At 42.1% G+C, this 21,710-nt stretch overlaps 1 protein-coding gene across 3 annotated transcripts in view; it reads right to left on the reverse strand.

Moving 5' to 3' along the window:
* LOC142578879 (UDP-N-acetylglucosamine transferase subunit ALG13-like) overlaps positions 1-21,710 on the reverse strand; it is a 76,050-nt gene that overhangs the window by 25,871 nt on the left and 28,469 nt on the right. For all 3 annotated transcript variants that reach the window (XM_075688546.1, XM_075688545.1, XM_075688547.1), the window contains exons 12-16: positions 16,451-16,503; positions 13,250-13,327; positions 12,446-12,492; positions 5,346-5,479; positions 2,111-2,216 (exon numbers count right to left, since the gene is read on the reverse strand). In XM_075688546.1, coding sequence (XP_075544661.1) covers positions 2,111-2,216; positions 5,346-5,479; positions 12,446-12,492; positions 13,250-13,327; positions 16,451-16,503 — 418 coding nt within the window. The remainder of the gene's footprint in view (positions 1-2,110; positions 2,217-5,345; positions 5,480-12,445; positions 12,493-13,249; positions 13,328-16,450; positions 16,504-21,710) is intronic.

Genomic DNA, 21,710 nt, shown 5'->3' on the forward strand with positions numbered 1-21,710 from the left:
GTAGTTTACATGGGTTGTTTCATCTAAGCTGCGCAAGAAGGAACGGACCTAAAACAGAAATTAAATGCATTAATGTAATATCACTGCACACTTGTGCATAGGAGCTGCAGTACTCTGAAATGCGTATTGAAAATGGAGCCCACATGGCAGCAGCAATGAAAGAACAGGCACTAAAATCTAACATGGGCTAAATACCTTGACTGCAGCTATTAATCAACAGGCAGGTGAAAAAAGCAAATTAATGTTTTGTCTGCTTTTATCGAAGCTCATTGCAAACATTGTTCATCAAAATGCCCACTTGATGATACTGCAATACAGACATGCAGGTATGTCTAGAGGCAATTGTTTCATATTTTTAAGGCTCTATTTATTGTCTGGAGAAAATAATCGTGTGAAACTTCATGGAAACAAATGTAATGACTGTTCCAGAATGGCCTTGACAGTTTCAAAAATGCTGTTTTGCTCCAGGCTCAAACTCAAAAACTAATTTACATTACCTAGCTGAGTGAGTACACAAAATGTGACAGAGGACAATGTTCAAAAGCCTGCTCCAATACCAGTGGTGCTAAATTATATGGTGCTGATCTGTCTGATGCGCCTCTGCATCCACACTTAGGCCCAAACAATGAAATGTTCCTTTCCTTCGAGCGCTTCCTAACCTCACGTGAGGACTTCTTACAGCGAAGGACCGATGGAGGAAGCAAGCGTACTCTGAAAGCTCCCTTCGCCCATCCTCACGTAAGGAGCGGTTGCGGCATGCCTGTGTTCGAGATTATCTCTTAAAAGCTTTACGCGAACACCATTATTCAATAAAAGATGTTGTATCGTTGCACAATCTTTAAATTGAAGAGCTAATATAGAGAAGCGTGGACGCTTAACCTTAGTTTTGTTTACTAAACTTAAAAAAAGTAGCACATTACAGTGCAAAACTTGACGTGCTCCATCAACGCTGGCATGCCGGCGTCGTGCAACGCCTAGCAATACTTTCATGCTGTACGCGTGACTGAAACGAACATGCCTGGCAAGGTGTACCGTGCTCGCGCTTCTCCGCAGGTGACCGACAGCGCGCATGCGCAAGCAAAGGTCACGTTGTTAAGCAGTGAGGTGAAGCGCTCATTCAGGGCCAGGAGCGGTGTAAGGACGCATGAAGGTAGCTTTGGAGCTACCTTATGCTGAGGAAGCGCTGAGGAAGCACTAAGGAAGCCTTCACCGAGGGCCCCTCAGTAAGGAAGCTTTCAGAGTGACATAAGGTAGCCTCACCGCAACGAAGGCTTCCTTACTGAGGTAAGGAAGATATTGTTTGGCCCTTAGCACTTGCGCCTGTGTGAGGCACTCGTTTATCTCTCCCAGTGCGACACCCGCATTTCCACCATCACATCGTATGCATACCTTTTTATCGTTCAGTCATCGTCTTATCCTTTTTGTGGGTGAAATAACTTATTTTTCATACACATTATGACCTGCGTTACACGTGACAGATGTGAGAAAGTAAGCGAAGTAATGGCTGTCACCAATAAAAACAACACGATTTGAAAGTACAGCTGTTAACTAAGCACATGATTTGCCTCCCTATACCCAAACCCTATAAAGATGGAGCCTGGCATGCTGAACATGCAGCAGTTTCACAGCTACATGAAATCAAGAGGCGTTGTCTTCTAGAAGAGGTCGGAATGACCACATAAAAACTCTGGATTTGTCCAAAAATTGACAAAAGGATTATTCCCACAACTTCCTTTCATCTCATTTCTCTCTCTCTCTCTCTCTCTCTCTCTGTCGCTGTTATCGCCTTGCCACAAAAGCGACACATACTTAGCCCCCTTGACTCCTCCCTGCCCACAAGGTGAGGTGACAAGCTCCTTTTATTAAATTTATTCTCTTTCTCTCTGTTGCTGCTTTTTAACTCAAGTTCACCTTTCCCTTGTATCTGAGTGAACGTACTGAGAAGCATACATTTCCATTACACAATCATTTTTACAGGAATTGGCAGGCTAAAGGAAAGACAATGCCACTTTGTCCATATTCAAGGATTTCTGGACTAACACATATGCAAAGCAAGACAATGTTTACATAGCTCGATTAAGGAATTAAAAGAAAATAAACAAGCAGACACCCGAGGAAATGGGCAGGGACTGCCAGGTCGCAACAGTGCTGCAGGAGGGCTCCAAATTGCTTGACTGGTGTCCATGGGTGATGAGGGGCTCAGAGGAAACCTCCCCCTGAAGAAATATTTAGGGGATATGTTTGAGATAAAATCCACTGGAACAAGTTACTTGGATAGCACAAAATGTCACAAGGCTGACAATATTTGATAAGAAGTACACAATAACAGAAAACAGAGAAACAATAAAAAGACTGCAAAATGACATAAGGGCACACATCTGTCGTAATCAAAAGCAACACCCACAAACACGACACTGTTGGGCCGTAGTTGGTTCAAGTCGTCTTCTCTCTCTCTTGTTTCAGCTTTAGAGTTGTCAAGCACCTTTGTCAGTGATCATGAAATGGGTCCCGTTGTTCCTTGCTGCACAATTTCTTGTCTGGACTCCATAATTGAGCAATAGCTTTTAGGGCAATCTCTTGATATGCTGCATGCGCCCTCACAGAACTAATAGCACAGTCAAGGTTGCTGCAGTCTCCAGTGTTCTCAGGGCTGCGAACTCAGTCTTCGGGCTGCTCTTCCAAACTAATGCACTCAGTGCTTCATTTTAATTCTGCATATGAATCCTTCAATATTGTTTAAGGAGCTCTGCCTAATTAATAAAGACACTAGCTCTTTGGCAATAACTCCACTGAAGACTCGATGGTGGGCTCTTTGCACCAACGGATTGCCGGAATCAGCTAAGGTTTTGTGTGCCACATGTAGTCCGAGTATTCACGGACTGTTATTCAATAGTAATCCTTCAGCCTAAGTTTCAGTATCAGTTTAACAGTAAATACAGATTCGCCGTGACTGAAAATACTATGCCATTTTTTTGGTTGTCGTTTAAGTTTTGCTTTACCACTGAATCCCGGTTTGCTACAGCCAAAAATATTTTTTCTCTGCGTTATTCTACAGCATTGATAGGTTTCATGTCTAAAATGCACAAGTAACTATCATTCGAACAATCTGTGCTCAGTTTCCCTTGTGCTCTGTGGCGACATTTTAGTGACAACATTCACAAGTGGTTTTAATGGCAAACGCCCGCCACTGTCACGCAAGAAAACTTTCTATTCTTCTTTGCAGCACAGATAGCAACGAAACTTAGTGAGAAGCTTCTGCACCAAGTGAAGAATTCAAAAAAACATATGTAATTATAAAATTGTGTATTTGTGGCACAAATCTCGATTTTAGCACAGCATCCCACATTGAGAAGCAGATCATTGTACGTTGTTTCACTGTGTAAGCTCACTCAAAAGGTAAAGTCAGCCAAAAGCATACCTCAAAGAACTTCAAAGCTTATTTTAAATGATTTATTCTACTTCCCCGAGTTTAAAAAACCCAAAAATGTGTTGTTCTGAAAATTGGGTTTTCAGTAAAGGTAGGCAAGCTTGACTTACACGACAAGGTGCAATTATAAATTAGGTAAACAGGCTAATTTAATTATTGTCCCAATTCGCAAGTTTCTTTTGTATGTTACATATGAAATTTGAAAGGTTACCTTTTTCCAAGACCACTCCATCTGCAAAAACCTTGCTATCACGTCAGTGAGATATGACAGCAGTACACTGCATCATCTCCCCGTATACTAGAGGTAACCGCCCATCATCCAATTGATTTAAAGGGATATACATTAAAGAGCAACACCACATTATAGTATTTATTCGAATATAAGGAAAGTTATTTTTCACAGAATTCTTTGCCCTCGAAGTCACCTCCTGCCTTGCATGTGAGGCTGATAGTTCAATCACTATTTCATCATTGCGGCAGCAGCTTCGCATTTCTGGCAATCCAGGTTTTAAACGGCGGCGCAAATTGTAGCAATAAGGAGTGCAGCATCCTGTCGTAATGAAGAGCATATTGCCATAAAGTCGAATCATAAGGCAAAATTCACATCGTGAAGCTACATCTCAATGTAAAATTTGTATAGACTATTCCAATTTGGTAGTTAAGGCAATTCTCACTAGGTCTTAATATTTTATCGGCTACTTTATATCACCTTATATTAGTGTGCATACTTCAAGTTCTTTTTCTGGGGTCCCTCAACTGCACCCTTGCCTTATAATTCATTGGATGCACGAGTTGGCATCGGTATTTTAGCTTTATTTTAATTAATGTAGGGAAAAAAACGTTATTACTTGAGAAATTGAAGGCCAGACTTCCCTTTCTAAAGTTTTGCACCAAGAACTTAGCACCGGTAGATCAGTATGACAACATCAAATTAACACTAAATAAAATTAATTAAATTCTGGGGTTTTATGCACCAAAACCAAGATCTGATTATGAGGCACGTTGTATTGGGGGGCTCTGGGTTAATTTGGCCACCTAGGGTGCTTTAACATGCACCCAATGCACGGTACGCAAGCGTTTTTGCATTCTGGCCCCATAGGAATGCAGCCGCCATGGCCAGGATTCAACCCACAACTACTTCAAAATATACTTTCTTGCATGATTGCCCATTATGGAGTAGTAAATTTTCTCAAAGCCTGCAGTCTTTGGTTTGTTCAGGACACGATGTTGCCCTCCACTACTGATCAACAAATAACTTGACCTGAGAAAGACTGCCAGCCTATTGTATTTGTGTCTTTTCTGGCTTATCACGTATCCTTTCACGGCAAGAGTGGACACTTTGCTAGTGCAGGAGTTCAACCTACTGATAAAGGTTCGCTTAATATTTCCCTCTGTTGTCCCTTTAGGGCATAACAGCAGCTAGCCTGTGCATCATTCACATCAGTATCTCGAAGGATAAGAAGCCTTTGTCTCAGGCTACCTGACAAAGCTAGGGCACGACCAGTCGAAGGAGAGAACAGCGGAATCTGTCAAAACCTGTAAACCACGTGATAACAGTCATATGTTCTGATTGCCACATTTTCCGCCTCAAGAACATTCAAAACACTTGAGCTAAGGAGCCGGGTTTATTAAGCCTGAAGAATACCCCGAAATGTTATTACAAGAATTACAGGTTTCAACTTTACAATTAAATATATGCCACAGACTGAGCACCTAAATGTTCATTAATGATGTTTCATTAATTGCTTGAGTTATCACAGGAACTTGGTGTGCAGGCTGTGCCTGTCTCTTGCAAACCACAAAAACCGAATTATGCGAGGCGCCACAAGTGAGTGAAGGCTCAATGTTTTAATTAACAAGAAAAAAAAATACACTGTTTACTGCAAACAGGGACTTGCAAGCAAATATGGCAACTCACTTGTCAGATGTAAAGATGTCGTTGCCTCTAAGTAAATGAGGAGATGAGCAAGTGACATCCGAAGGCCTTGGGATAGAGAAGTCTAGGGGCAGACGTGTTCCAGCGACTACTGTAGGCAGCCACAGAGACAGGTCCTACAAAGGCAAGGCGATGAGGTGCTCTATGTTCACAGCACTTTCAATTTGATCCGAGCTGGTCATACAGGCTCTAACAAAGGGCAGGTTCAACCTATTATCATATGGGCAGGAAAGAAAGGGGGGAAGCTTTAAGCTTGTCTCTTCCTCTACTCTCTGCAAGATCACCCTAGTTATAATACAACAGACTAAATGCTAGATACTTCATGGAAGACAAACACTTGTATTCTAGAATGTTCCTCCACTTAACACTCCACTTCAACTCAATAAAGTGAATAGCTGCATTGTCCCTCGACAGAAGTCATTGCGCTTCATGATCACCCACGGCCAGTCTCGAGAAGCGTAGGGTCTCCATCAGTCGAGGGGCGGTGCTGTGCTCAGCTCAAGAACTCTCAAGTCAAGGACTGTTTGAGAATACGCGAGGTTAGTGATTACCAAAAACAGCAAAACAGGCATGACGACAAACTTCTTTAACAATACCTTATTTGTGGTGACATGAGGATCTATGCGATAATCACCAATTGATAGATTAATAGACCAAAGTACTCGAATTACCTCCTTAACAACATGCAGGATATGTTGCAAGTGAAAAATTGAAGACAGCCAAGATGAAAAACATGTCATTTGCTAGCAATCCTGGAACTACCACCAGTTCCTAGAAACACCAACACAAAACGTCAGAAAAGTACATTAGTGTTCTGGCTAAAGCTTCACACTTGAGCTTTCAGCAATCACTGTGCCACCATTGCTGTTAACACAATTTTTCATTAATGCCGCAAAAATGGATTATGGATAGAATCAAAACAAAATATACCCAGAACTCCCTGCAGCCTCCTAATATTATTTTGCATTAATATACCATTACACTGCGTATGAAAAGTCAGCTGTTTATCTTGCATATACAATGATTTTTCACTTTTTGAACTAATACTACATCAAGTGATTTTGTCACAGGGCACCACATGAAGAGTAACCTATAGTTTAAAGCAGTGTTCTACAAACTGATCTATGAAGCAACTGAAACAGAAGCATCAACGAAAATCCCTCCCAGGGAATTCTATTCATAACGATTGTGTCCCAAAATGGTCGACAAAATGAGGTCAGGCTTGTCACATTCAGTAACTAATCTGTATGAAGTTGCCTTGTCCACTACGAATGATTCTGATCAAAACAAAATATACAAGAAGCAGTCTGTGCTGAATGAGACTGGTGACTTCGTGTTCAAAGAACATGACAAGACCATACTTTTCAAGGGAGAATGTGCCTTGTTTGCAATTATCAACCATTAACTTTCCCACGAAAAGTTTACTGCAAATCACACAAGAATCTCATTCTCTGGACAGGTCAACCTGTGTCCCCTGCATGAGATGAGCATTTTACTATGAAACTAATGCCCTAAATCTTCAAAGGATTGCACAAATTGGTACAGCTTGCTAAAATGACATGCTCAACATCTACAGCATAGCACTTTGTTCCGCACCAGAGATCTAAGTACCTGCGCTTATCATGCAGGTGTCATCATGGTTGCCTGATATCACCACGGAGCTGTGCATTGATGGTTTCCAAGACAAAAAACATTCAAACATTACCTTGCTGTTGTCGCTTTGATTTAATCGATAACTTTTAGAAAGTATTGGAGCGGGGATATGCCAACGCACTATGAAAGAAGTACGAGCAGCTATTCCCTTTCAAAGACATGCAGCTGGCTTTAAAGCAATACACAACTCAAACTTGGCGAGGGATGAAGCCAACTTCTCTGGGAGCCACGCAAGCTGCATTTAAGTGAGAAATGCACCATCTTTTGCCAGCAGAAAGGTTTATATTTAGTGCCGTCGCACTTGCTCCTGCCTACAGCACATCTTGTAATGTCACATTGGTCACTGATGTCACAATGTGGCTCTTGCTCAAAGACGTTAAGCTCGCAGATGTAGGTGCTTCCTAAGAGGGAGTTGTTTCAAGAGTTCTCTCATGTTATAAAAACGAATAAGGGAATGTTCCCCGTGCATCATTTTCAGCTCCAGTGAACACTGCAGGTTGCTTATCGCAGCCTTCTGGCATTTGTGAGAAATGGTCATGAAATGATTGGCCTGTCCGTTTCTCAACGTCGAATGATTGAGACTCTGTTAAAGGTGTCCACAAACTAGTACGTCACTGCATTTTCTCCACCATGTGCACAAATGTCTGAATTAAAAAATGTAATTCAATGCTAGAAAATATTGGAAAGAAAATAATTCTACTGCCATTCAAGTTTTCCAGTATGGTACTGACACAAATATGCTCCGGCTTTTATCGTTATCATGAGAAATGGCCATTTGAATATTATGCAAGATCATTAAAATGTGCTGATGAATAGCTGTAGGCTTATGCACTGGCTTAATATGAAGCCTAGAACAATGTTATTCGTGCAATATTACTATATCCAAGTAATCTTAACTGAACCTCAATCTCGATGTGCTGCCACGCGAGTAAATAACTGCAAAGGTTGAAAAGGAAGGCGAACACACAAAGCAATAGCATCAGTTCGCAGGCAAATCAAAACATACTAAGGAAGTGCATGTTTTGATTCAATAATGAATGCTGTGCCGATAATACTGCCTAGGCATTAGTAGTAGGAAGACTGAGAGTCAGAGTCAGAAGTGGTTTTATTTAGGCATAAACTGAATTACAAAAATATGTGTATACAGAAGGAGGTCCCATAGTCAGAGAGTGAATCAGGACCTCCTATGGTAATGAAATGTAGGAAAATTAAGACTAATATTCATTTAACTTGTTAACAAAAAGAAAAAATCCTGCACACTCACATCTTTTTGTATTTATTTTTTGTGTGTATTGCATTTAGCAAGAAAATTTTCTTTTTTTCTTTTTTTCGTCTGCACATGTGCGGATTACAGCACCAGTTCCCAATACAGTCTGAGCTTGGCCGTGGGCTGTATTAATGCTGCACAGCCAAACCTAGTGAGGGGCAAAGCCAAGTTCTCTGGGAGCTGAAAGGGGCCCTGAAACACTTTTTGAACATAGTAAAAAAACGTTGCCGATCTGTTAACAAGGCTCCTGTGAACATGAGAGTCAAATACTAATGCACTGAATGCAGCAGGGAAAATACTATCTCGTGTCAAAAGCAGCGAACAGTCGCTTGCTTTCACATCCACAAAGTCGTCATCTAGAGCAGTCGGCAGACAAATGCTATTGGCAGATTTCGTGAATGCAAGAACATTCTCAATAATGCATATTTGCTAATGTGGAGTTAAATAAATGCAAAATACATCTGTCTGCGATCTCAAAGAGATAGAAAAATCATTTCATCTTTGCACTGTGTGTAGCTGCGTTTGCTGTGAGTGGCCTTCAAGATGGCAGCAGCACACTACGTAGCATTCGCAATGCCTGTGACCTACAGATGGCACACGTGGTAAACCAAGATGGCTGTCCGGTAGAGAATCGTAAGCGAAGCGGAGGGCACATAAACATGTGTAGCATGTTGCGACAACTTTGCGGCACCATGACACTTTTATTATGTGACATAGTGAGCTGCATGGAAATGGAATTCCTATTATATAGCTAATTAAATAGGAATAAGTACAAATTAAATCCGTGCTAATGCATTTTTCTTTGGCATTACATAGCTTGTTCCACTCGCGTACATGACAGTGCCATGGAAGAATTTTGAGGCGAGGAGCGGAAACATCCTGTACATGCTCTGCCTAACACTTTGTCACTCGAAAAGGACAAAAATGCTGTCAGCTGTAATGTTCAACACATAATACCATTTTACCTCTCAGCTATTTGCAGCGTTTTTTAAAGCATGAAGCAGTCCTTCAAACATTTAAATATGTTCGACTTTATGAAGATTACATACGCAGATAAGGAAAATCATTTGCCCATGTTCGTAGTAATCCTCATTACCTGAACAATCAATATTTCACATACTTCAGTTACACTGCAAATAATATTAGTAACTATAGCGGACTATATTGGAAGACATATTGCTGTATGTTTTTGACATATTCCTTCGACTTCTTGAAAGGTTTCTAGGGAAAATATGATTTTCAGCCAAATTTATGCAGCATTTCATATGCCGTGTAAACTCTTGAATGCGTTCATCCTACAGTAACACATAAAATTCTCATAAGCGCATACCACAAAAATGTTATTTACCTAATATGACTGCTGAAAATATAAAAAAAAAAGAGAGAAAGAAAAGACTGAAGAAAGTCTAGACATAGCTCATTATTGCTAGTGTCTTTTTATGTTCTCCTGTCCTGTTTGCACTTTATTCTTCTTAAAGGAAGTGCCCGCTGCCACTTTCTACAAATGCACGCAATCCCCTTCATCAGTGAGGTCACAACCTTGCCTATACGTAGCCTTAACCGTTGTAGCTTGGTAGATTTTCCCAGAAAGAAGAAGACTTACCTCGTTGTGGAAAATCTGGTTTATGCACTGGGAACCATAGCACATGCTCTTATTATTGTTGTTCTTGACCATCATACGAGCGAAAGAGGCAAACAACACACTCTGCCTGCACGGCAAGTGTTGGCGAAGCCCAGACTAGCCACATAAAAACGTAGCCATATCGCATCATCGGGTTCTGATCCTCCTCAAGGCGTTTCTCTACTTAATCGCTGCATGGCACTACCGTCTACGGGCACTGAGAATTGTCTACCGCAGCTGCCATGGGGTGCCGCAACAAGCTCTTTTTGTGCCGCGACACTCAACTTTTCGTCAGGGCTTTGCTCTTTTGATTTCTTCACTATGTTGCTTCCAGGGTGCTAGTGAATGTAAAAAGAGAAAGCCAGCTATCGGTGCGATAACTAATCTTACACTTCAGGGATTCAAAAAATTTTTTCAGGCATGAGATTCATGGGACAACAAATTAATAGCAAGCCCATTCTATGATTAGCGCAAAAAAAAAAAACAGTGTTTCAGGGCCCCTTTAAAATTTGCACAGACCTGTAGGAGTATTTTTCACAACGAAACAAGCGCCCATGAGGAACTCCTGTGTAATCTGTGAGCAGGTCAAGCAAGGGGTCTGCGACAGTTCAACAATTCAGGATCACAAGTTTATGAAATGATGTGTTTAATTATTACGAGCCTCAAATGAACAGGACTGAAATGGTGCATGGCATCAATGCTCAAATGACTACAGTCGATCAACAGCTGTCCAAGTAAGAAATGAGTGGACAGAAAGAAAAGGAAGTGAAAAACCAGGCATACGTACAGTTGATTAGCCTACACATGGGGAAGGGGTGAAGGGATGAAAAAAGAGAAAGAGAGAATGGAAAGTGTAAGGAAAGGCAGGAAGTATAATCAAAGGCTGTATTAGATACAGGAGACAGAGTATACCCAATTCATTCAAACAGAAAAAAACATGGCATGATCGATGGCAGCTGCTTGAGCTGCCAATTGACACTAAGCAAAGCACAGCAATGGCCCATTAGAGGTAGCACCAGAGTACTGATAAGTGTATTTGTTCATTTAATCTTTACACATCACAGATAGCTTGTTAACAGCATCTAAACACATGCACAGGCTAGGCTGTCAGAATTTGCTTTCATAACTTGTCTCCCATTTGCCTGCTCGAACTGAACAAAGGCCAATGTTTCCTTTTTAACAAGAACTTTATGGCCAATGTACTGCTCCAATGATTTCAGTGGAACACAGCGATTTTTTCAGCACTATGACGTACACTTGGTCCCCTCTGGGCAGGCAAGGCCCATGAGAATTCCCAAGCTCAGTTCTCATTTATATTAAAATACAAGTGCAGTTCCCACAGTGATTATTTCAGCATTCTGAAGTACACTATGTCCCCTCTAGGCAGAAAAGGCCCACGAGTATATTCCCAAGTCCAGTTCTCATTTGTTTTCAAATGCAAGTGTAATTCCATCTTTTGCCAATGAAGAATTTATAAGCCTTGGCAAGGCAGTTCCAAGAACTACTAAAGAACAAAAAGCGGGTGTGTAATTTTCAAGGCGTCATGGACATCATTTTTGACTGCCGTTTAACCAAGTGCACTAGGCTTCTGAAATGGTTAAACCCATTTATTTTAGTACAATCTACCAATATATGGCACATATATTTTTCATTGATGACCCCTTAAATTGCCAACCAATGGCAGAAGAGCTGGCCATTACTCAGTGGTAGGGGACAATGGCCTAAATTAGACATGGTACCATCTAGCACATGCCCTACAAAACCGAGCATGGATGTTAAATTTCTGCCAAGATTTTCAGCTGCATGGATGTCCAGACTAGTGACAAAAGAAAAAGCTGGTCAAAAATTCTAGAAAAAAATTCATTACAATCAGCCCTCAAAAGTTGCAACTTCCATGAACATTACTGTTTATGTGCATGCTCGAATATATACCTCGCAATACAATACAAAAATTTAAACTGAGCATGCTGTTTTAAAATGTTCAAGCATGCCACCAAACCACAAAAAAAAGCAAATTAGTTTTAATCACAGGACATATATGACCATGCACAGAATTTAATCTACACAACCAGCCTTCAAGGATCCACAATGATCACGGCAATCACACGATCAATGACGCTATAAATTGTAGGAACTGCGCTGTTCTGCGTGTATCCCCTAGTGACTCCCTTATTGTTTCTCCCTCCTAACATGTAAATTTTGCAGAACCCTAGTGCCAGAGGTGCCCAGCGGTCCTCCAGTTCTCACAACAAATGTGTTATAACTTATCAGTGGTGTCGCAAAACATGCTCTTACTGAGAGCTCAGAATATGTTAAAGGTGTGCAAAGCTGAAAGAATAAATGTGACCTACATAGCAGGTAAGCAGCACCCAATTGGCAAGCAATAACCAAAGATTATAGAGGCAGCTGCTATATCTTTCTGCACAAGAAATCCTGTTATTTTTTTTACCCAATCCAATTCCACATCAATTTGTCACCACTGTATGCAGGCAATTCTAATACATCTTGCATGCCAGCACTTTAAAAATAACAAAAACTCACCTTTCCTTTTCCTTTGCGTGCAAGTCTTCGCTGCGACTTTTGAAGATCTGCACACAAAGTACAGCCAGAAATGACCGATTCAACTAAAAAATTTACATAAAGTGGTTATTTATTTCAAGAGCTTTTCGTTCAACACTAAACCCACCATACACACATGTGAATATGTACAAATGATCACCAAGGGTCAAAAACAGGACCACACTATGTTTTTAGCCGTGCCTCGGCACACATACATGCTAAGAGGTTACAAGAGGCTGGTAGATAAGAAATACTTAGGAGTTACTTCTACAAACAGCGAATGCTGCAGCACGCATGCACATACAATATTATAGCTTCACCAGTTTGTAAAATTTGCTTCTGCTGACAAAACCACTAGATTCCCTGTCTACTACTGAACTTCTAAGGTGAACTAATTTGTTAACTAAGTTATGAGCCCTTCATTAACATCAGATGCTCAAAGGGGGCACATTCTAAAAAGACGCTCACATCTATTCTTCGTCGAACTTAAGACTACACCTACATTCTAACATCTGCGCTTTGAAAAGTGTAGGAACACGTCATCTAATGCAAGTTACTATTTCAAAACAATTTCCCTTCCTAACTAAGAAATGTGAATGGCACACTCCATGCCAAAGCTGCCCAGGTTCAGAATTCAGCTGCTGCCATAAGGGAAAACTCGTGACATCACGCTTAATGGTATAGCGCTACGACACTCAGCCACTCTGACAAGTCGGTCAATTAAGAAGGGCACAACAGGCAATGAGAAATGAGGAAAAGCATTGAATAAACTTGCAAATACTTCACCCTGAAGGTTGGACAGCAGTGAGTGCTGGTAGAGGCAACCCCGCAGCTTGTATGGTGGCCCCTGGCGCCAAGTCAATACTGTAGGCAGGAACCAAATGCAATAACTTATCTCTGTTAAAGCAAAGGCTGCACAGCAAGTCCAAAGCAGCGATAGAACTTTTAGGGTGCAAGTGGGGTGTTTACCACGAGTTTAATTACAACTTTTGGTCATAATTTTCAGTTTCAGGAGATATAACAAGCAGTGGAATGCCCCACTAGAGCAATGGGCCTCTTTTCATGTCGGTGCGCTGATCAGAACAGTGCTCCACTCACAGACCTCTCTCATCAAGATCACTTTTGAAGAATCAGTGCATGCTAGAATTGACACTATCCTTAAAGGGGACGTGAACCCCTTTTTATTGAAGTCAAGAAATGCATTTGACATTAAATTGCACTATTTCACAAATACTTTGCATAAAGAAGTACTTTAATGCGTTAAGCAGAAGCGGAGTTATTGGCAATCAAAGATTGCCTTAGATCCGATTCACGGTGCTCCCAGACTGTCTTCAATGCCTAGCACTGCAAAGGCTACGGCGGAGAGAGGTAGTGCCCGCAGTTGAGTGTTCAAAACTAATCGAAATTAGTGTGATCCGACGACCGAGCGTTAGCAGATATTTGGTGGTAGTAAGATAGTTGTACTTCCAGAATTACGTCCCCAATTCTTATTAAAATTCAAAACAGACATTTTCACCTACTTCAGCCTGTTTAATAAACTGCATCAATAAACAAACACAGTAACACTAGGAAGAAGCATACTGATCCAAACACCCTTCTTGATTAAGGCCAGCTATTGGCAAAAGAGGAGCTGTGTATGGGAATCTGCCATGTGACTAAATATGGCAACCCCGAAAAGAGTGAGGAGAATGCCTCTGTTAAAAGAAAAAAGTGTTTGGAAAGAAAATTGCTGGCTCTAATTGAGAGCAGATGTAAGGATGAAATGGCAACCAGCAAAGGAGGTTGGTTGGAGATGGCACCAGCCACTATCTAAAATGGGTGTAGTGCATGTTCGCAACGGCACGACCCACTACACCGCACTGTACCCCGCCATACTGTGCATCGGTCCGTATGGATGCTGCCTAGCTAGAGTAAAACTAGCTGAAGGCTGCACGAGAGGCAGCGACAGACACCAGGGAGACGGAGCGCAGCGCCCGGCTAGAAGAAGAATGAATTGAATTCTATGGTTTTACGTGCCAAAACCACAATTTGATATTGAGGCACAACGTAGTGGGAGACTCGGGATTAATTTTGACTACCGGGGGACCTCTAACATCCCCCCAATGCACAGGATGCAGGCGTTTTTGTATTTCGTCTGCATTGAAATGCAGCCAACTCAACCTGGATTTGATACCGCAACATTGTGCTTAGCAGCATAACCCCATAAGTACTAAGCCACTGCTGCAGGTAGAAACGGCTGAGGGAGGCGCAGCGTGGTGCAATCTCTCAAGGCAATGCAAAACCCGCGTTGTGGAATTTGCGGGCCGCTGTCGTTCAGCGCTCAGTGCCAAAAGTGCCCTGCCATCTGCTAGCCGCCTGGTTAGCTCAGATGGTAGAGCGGCTGCCCCGGAAAGGCAGTGGTCCCGGGTTCGTGTCAAGGACCAGGACGAATTTTTCTTTAACTATGAGGCTTTTCTTTCGAGGAACCCATATGGGTTTCCTTTGTAGCAATTGCTACGAATGGGTGGAGGTCTGATTTTCCCTTTATTCATTACTTCTCTCCACCTTGAGGGTTTCCACAGAACTACTACGTCAAACTCTTGCCTTTGCTTCGTGTTGTCGACAAATTCGACTTCGCCCTGCCATCTGCTAGCCGCCTGGTTAGCTCAGATGGTAGAGCGGCTGCCCCGGAAACGCAGTGGTCCCGGGTTCATGTCCTGGACCAGGACAAATTTTTCTTCAACTATGAGGCTTTTCTTTCGAGGAACCCGTATGGGGTTTCCTTTGTAGCAATTGCTACGAATGGGTGGATGTCTGATTTTCCCTTTATTCATAAGTACTATACTGTACAGCACACAGCCAAGTCTGGTTAGTAATGTCAACACTTCCTTTCCAATACTGGGAAATTGCGGCCCTAAATATAACCCACTATGGTCACAAACAACTGGTTGAATTCATTGGGACATAGGAATGCAACACTGGACACACATTTCAATATATAAAGTGGCTGCCTGGTGTTGCACTACCCGCACACAATGAATCTTGACCAAACAGTCCACCAGCCATCTACTACCATTTTTAATTGAGAAACCTGTTTAGTCACTAATTGTGTACGCACAGTACAAAAGATAAATCAGTCGGCCTCTTCATTTCTCCTGTTGCAGAAAGCATTAAGCAAGTGTATGAAAAAAGAAAAAGAAATTTAGGGGATATTATTATAGCCTGTTTATTCAGGGTTACAATTATGTTAAGGTATGGTTTTATAAATGATATGCAAGCAAGTCTTCACAAAGAATAAAACGTGCTGCTGGATTAGTTGGCACACAATTTGAGATTAACAATGTCGCAAAGATATAACATGGACATGGACACAGGCGCCAACTTCCAATTGATTTGTTCCAGGGAGCTGATGCCCAAGCAAACTTGAGGCGCATGAGATTTCACACACACAACCAACAGCATTGTGGAAGATCCATATTGTTTTAAAAGCCTCATCTAAATACTTCTATTTCTTGTTATAGAGGAATGACCGAATGCCAACGCATTCTACTCCCCCCCCCCCCCTTTTTTTATATATGAAAAGCCTAAATTAAATCTCTAGTAACCTGGTTGCAGCTTTTTCCCAGGTATCTTTTACCCACAGGCGCTCTTTGTTGTGTGTATGAATGCACATGCATCTGTAGTTTACTTTGCCGCACGCTTCCTGGAATAAATCAGTTGGAAGTTGGCGCCTGTCTTGTACTTTATGCCTGCATCATATCTTGGCACCATTCTTAAGCTTGAATCTTAACAGAGAAGTGCCATACATACACAACAGCCCTATCTTCAAGCTTGCAACATATGCTAAATTGAATACAAATGAATTATTCTGAATTAAAATTTTAAGTTGTCATGTATTTCACAAAAATGAATTCAAACTTGGTTGGAACATAAAAATGTGTTTGTAATGTTAACAAAAGTTCATTACTGCTTTATTCACTGGGAAGGTTACATCACATCGATACTTACCTTTGTGTGCTGGGAGGGGTAGCGCCTGAACACTGCTGTACGGGACTGTGCACCTTTAAAAATACAAAAATTTCACCATTTTCAGTTCTGGCTTTGATGTTGAGAAACCCACACATACTAAGTTCAGGGTGTCTACCAAGTTAACATTTCCAAATTCCCTGAGTTTTCCAGGTTTTCCCCGAGTGCCTTTGAAAAATTCCCTAAAGTGATGCAGAACTATGTTTTATGTCAAGATGGGTTGGACTCATGTCGTCAGATGCTGTCGCTCTCTAGTAAGCTTGCAAAAAAATAAAAAAAAACTTAATTCAGTTTGAATACTAATGAGTAGTGTTTATACTGTCAGCCTGTGCACGATTGACGCCTCACTGTTGTGTTTCACTGCTTTAAAGAGTTTATTTTGGTTTGGATGAGGGACAGCTGCATCTCGGCATCAGCCGACACTTTTTTTGAGCTCGTGCTCCTTCAAAACGGCGGCAGCACGATTCTTTTCCCGTTAATTCCTCAATGCGTAGGTCCTTTCTGTTCTCGTCCACCTTCTGCAGTTTGTTCGCCCCACGGACCATATTAAGCACCTCCTTGGTCAGTTGCACAGTCAACATGCAATTTTAGAACTGCCTAGGGGCCGCGAAAATGTCCAAAAAATCAGCCTGTTGGAAAAAAATAACTACGTCTTTCACTACCCTTGAAGGGCCCCTCACCAGGTTCCATGGCAAATTTTGGTTATACGCTGGAAGTTGTTACATGTCCTCTATGGAGCGTTCTACTGAAAAAACATTTTCAAATCGGCTCATTAATACCAGATACAGAAATATTTCAGCGCCACGAACCCATGATTTCAACAGGCGGGCTTCACTGCCAAGCAAGACGCTCTCTCCACTCATCCAGTCTAGCCTCCGCAAGCGGAATTCCTTCCCTGCATTCTCCCATAGCGGACCTCGAGGAATGCGTGAAGCATATGTCACGCTTTCATTTTACTCATCTTTTTCTTTTTTTTTTTTCCATGCTACTGACTTCCGCTGACAGCGTCGCACTCTAGCTGTTGTCTAGTTCGTGCAGTGCACGACATTGAGCTCTGTGCACAAGGACAGATGACTGACAGTATCATTCAGTGCTACACGAATACTGAGGCAGAACAAACGGATCGCAGAACATGACTACGCGCTGGAACACGGTAGAAAATGACATATTTTCGGTACCTGCGCACATGACTGCACGACCGTGCGAACAAGCAGACGAAGTCTCTCTTGCTTCGGTGCGAAGTAAAACAAAAAACACGCAGACATTCTGTTGGTGTTTTATTTCTCTAAACTACAATTCGTCGATTCAAGCAACAGATCACACAGATAACAGATTTTGCCTTGAATAATTATCGAATTCACGTGTCACTACGAGCGACGTCACACTGAGGACACGAGCACATAGGCGCAGGGACACGAGGACGTCACCGTCTGGCTTGGAGCGCAGTCACCGCAAGGAGAAGGGAAAGCGGCGTTCGGATTGAAATTTCAAACCTTTCCACGGCGCGTAGCAATGCAGTTCTTTACAAGTATGATCGTTATTGCACACTGTATGCTCTGCGCTTGTCAGCTCAAAATGGCTAGAGCTGGTGAGGGACCCTTTAAGGGCTCAAATCTCCACAGGCACATTCGAAAAAGCTCTGAACGCCTATCGGTACACGTATAGGCATATCAGTGCTCGTACTGTAACAGGAGATACCGGGTGCAGGCGTGTATAATTAAGGAATACACACTGTGTCCTGTGGCAATAGCCCCTTTCCACGCTTATGCTTCACCGCAATACTTTTGCATATTCTTCACCAAGTAACATTTCTGTACAGAGGCGAAGCGGACTTTCGGGAACCAGCATTATGCAACATTACGTGCATTCCGAGCTTCAAATCCAATCGCGAGGACCGCAAAGGCGGAATCGGTGCCATTGCTGACAGTGGCGAATTCTTTCAATAAAAAACATGGCACTCAACGGCATCTGTGGTGAAGGTCAGCGCGGTTGCAAAAAGCAGCATAAAGATGTCTTTTTCAGGTGTGCCCTAGGAGTGGTATACTTTATTCCCCTGTCCTGCAGGAAGTGCTATATTGGGTTGCCTCAATGACTGCTTAAGGGAACACTCTCAAGCCTTTACAAACCAAGACAAGCTTGCGAATTTAGTTTTGCATGTGATGGTGTGCGAGCGCATGCCACAGTTCAAAGAAGCAAAGATTCATGGCAAAAGTGCAAGCACTAAAGCTAGAGTTTTTCTGGAAGCATATTACATAGAAAAAAAGGCGGGTCTGTGCGTCAGCGACGTTTCGATAAATTTGTACTCGGCTGAGCGCACACTTCAGGAGAGATGTGTAAAACCATAACATATGGCTTTTCGTCCATTGCTGTCTTTTATTGGTAATTTGTTTCACTTCTTGCTGCTTGGTCTTTTATCATTTCACTTCCCGTGACTGCTTGCGATATTGCGATATTATCTGTAAAAGAAGGCTGGTGCAGTTTGGTTGTGCGCACGTGTTGTACTTGTCTTAAATTTGAACCCTTTTCAAAAATAAAGCAGTTATAAGTAGCGTTCCCTCGTCGTCGTGTCGTCTTTTCCCCGTGTGTTCGTCCCTTTTAGTGCAACCATCAGTTTTAAAGGACGGCAAGAAGCTTAATAGTGAACATCAAAGCAGCTTGGCCTAGCGTTGCTGCAGTAGTGGCTACGGTTGCCAGGGATCTGCGTGCGAGGGCGCCGGTTCGAGGCAGCTAGATAATCAAAACGGTAGCAGTTGTGGCTTTAATGGCGTTTCGGACCTGCAATCACGGCAAAAAGTTCGGAAAATCGGACGGGGAACGGTACCATATTCACTCACATAATGATCGCACTTTTTTGTCAAAATAAATTTATGCAAATTCAGGGGTGCAATCATTACGCGGGTTAAATTTTCCACAAAAATGAAAATTTTATTTTTTCATCCCGCATTTGCTGCGGGATGACAAGCAGGCAGCAGCCGCTGTCAGTGCGGGACACCAAAACAAAAATGTCGGCCGGCAGAGCAAGCCGAACACGCCGACGGCAATTATTTTTCTTCTCGTGAGTACATTACGCGCACTGAAACAGTTTCTTCCGTATCAGTAATGAATAATATCTTTAATATCGGCAAGTGTGTGACAATAACGTAGCCAGGTCCACTTTGAGGGGACAGAAACAGAGATAGGCACGCTTAGCTGCCAGTGGAATGGAAACATGGCGGGCATGTTGTGGAAACTGCGGCATTTGTCTTCACTGCTATCCTAATACGGCATGTTTCCACTAAGGGTGGGCGAATATCTTAGCTGCGTTACAAGCGTCGATGTATGAATAGGGTTCACTTGTAACATATGAGTGTAAACGTGGCCACTGTCGTTGCCGCTCGTGATTTGTTGCATGCCCACGAGTGCAGACAAGAATTGAAAGGCACTCTTTATGTTGTTGTTGACCAAAACCATTATGAAGCCTACAAATAATAAAGCCGAGGCAAGTTTGGTGGTAGCTTTTTCTTCATGGAAGTGCAGAAAGTGATGAAAGGAATGAAATGGAGCATCTGCTTAAGAATGTTGGGTGCGTGCAGACCGTTTGGTATGTCTTCAAGAGTCATTCGCATAGCATTCAACAGATGGTAAGCACAATCATCATTAGCTAGACTTGGCACACGACACATCGCTGCGACAAGTTCAGGGTGCAATCATTACACGGGAAAGAAAAAAAATCGAATTTTGACAACAAAATTCAGGGGTGCAATCATTACGCGAATGAGATCATTATGCAAGTAAATACGGTATTCTTGCGTCTGAAATTTCAGACGTTCTGATACATTGACTCTATGGGGTACGTGATGGTGCCGTGAAGCCGTCCGAATTATCGGGCATCCGGAAAGTTGGTCGTTGACTGTACGCTAGCAACTCCTCCATCCGACGACAGGGCATCAAAGAAGATTCATTACGATTCCTGTCAGTTACTCGAGCCAGCATAACTGAGACTTTCATTCCCTTTCCATAAAATTACAGCTAATTTTCTCTGATAGAAGCACAAATTCCCTGAGTTTTCCCTCAGAGTTCTTCCAGACTATTCAAAATCCCTGAGAATTCCCAGTTCTCCCAGTTGGTAGACACCCTGAAGTTTAAAGACTTGCTTATCACTCTCAGGCTTACCTGCAAAACAATGACCAGCAACAGACACAAAAATTATGAGGGAAAACATTTTATAGCAATTGCAGCCATGAATACAGGGCTGAATCCAAGTACTGGAAGAACTGTGAATTGGTCTGAATAAGATGCCGTCCCCAAGAGGTTAATCACAAAGAGGGTGAAGGGGATGAAGAGAACATGTACCATATTGCCCATCAAGATCAGATGTTATCTTGGTGTGACCATTTTAATGCTCGTGCAGATATGCACTAATGCAGTAGCTTGTCTCTTTCTCTCTCTCTCTCTCTGTGTGCGTGTACACACACACACACAGAATCCCGCCGTACAATAAGGGGATGAAGAACATCATGGTGCTGTAACATTTAACATTTTAACTAGTACATTGATTTACATAACCATACATTGCCTGTTAGTTTGTACCACTGTTTGAAAGTGAACTGTGTAAATTGATGGGACATGAAATATTTCAAGGTTTTCATTTCAAATATTGTTTGTTTTTGTGTACTTCCATCAAATTTATTTCCTATAAATTTTTCCTACCTCAGAACAGAACTTTGTCAGCATCCTCCAGTCATCCTAATTTTCCAGTCATCCTAATTTGCTTATACCCTTCCCCATGAACTTCCACAAGCTAGCCCAGTTTGACCTGGGAGGAGCATTCTAAAGAAAGAAAGAGAGAAGAAAAGGACTGCACAAGCAGTTTCAACAGACAGCGACGAAATACAGTAAGTACCTGGTGAGGTTTACCCAATCCAAAGCGGGATACAAGCATAGTTTCCAAGTAGCTTGTGGCGAGATAAAAGGGCAGGGTGAGAAGAGATGTGCTATACTGCATCTTGTTGCCATCACTTCTTGGAATGGAAAGTGAGACCGCATTGCCCCAGTTCAATGAACACGAACTCCTCAAGACATGCTGCCATTTCATCAACAATCGCAGTCTTGTTTCGGACCAAATATAGCACTCTCGTCACTTAACTGCACGTATCATTCAGCTGAATTTCAAATGGTCAGAGATGGTTAGCAAAATATCACATTCTACTAAAAATGTGTGAATGCATTCCACACATATTCTGTCATTGTTGCTTTCCTGTCT

This window comes from Dermacentor variabilis, chromosome 4, assembly GCF_050947875.1.
Source record: "Dermacentor variabilis isolate Ectoservices chromosome 4, ASM5094787v1, whole genome shotgun sequence".
Classification (NCBI taxonomy): Eukaryota; Metazoa; Arthropoda; class Arachnida; order Ixodida; family Ixodidae; genus Dermacentor; species Dermacentor variabilis.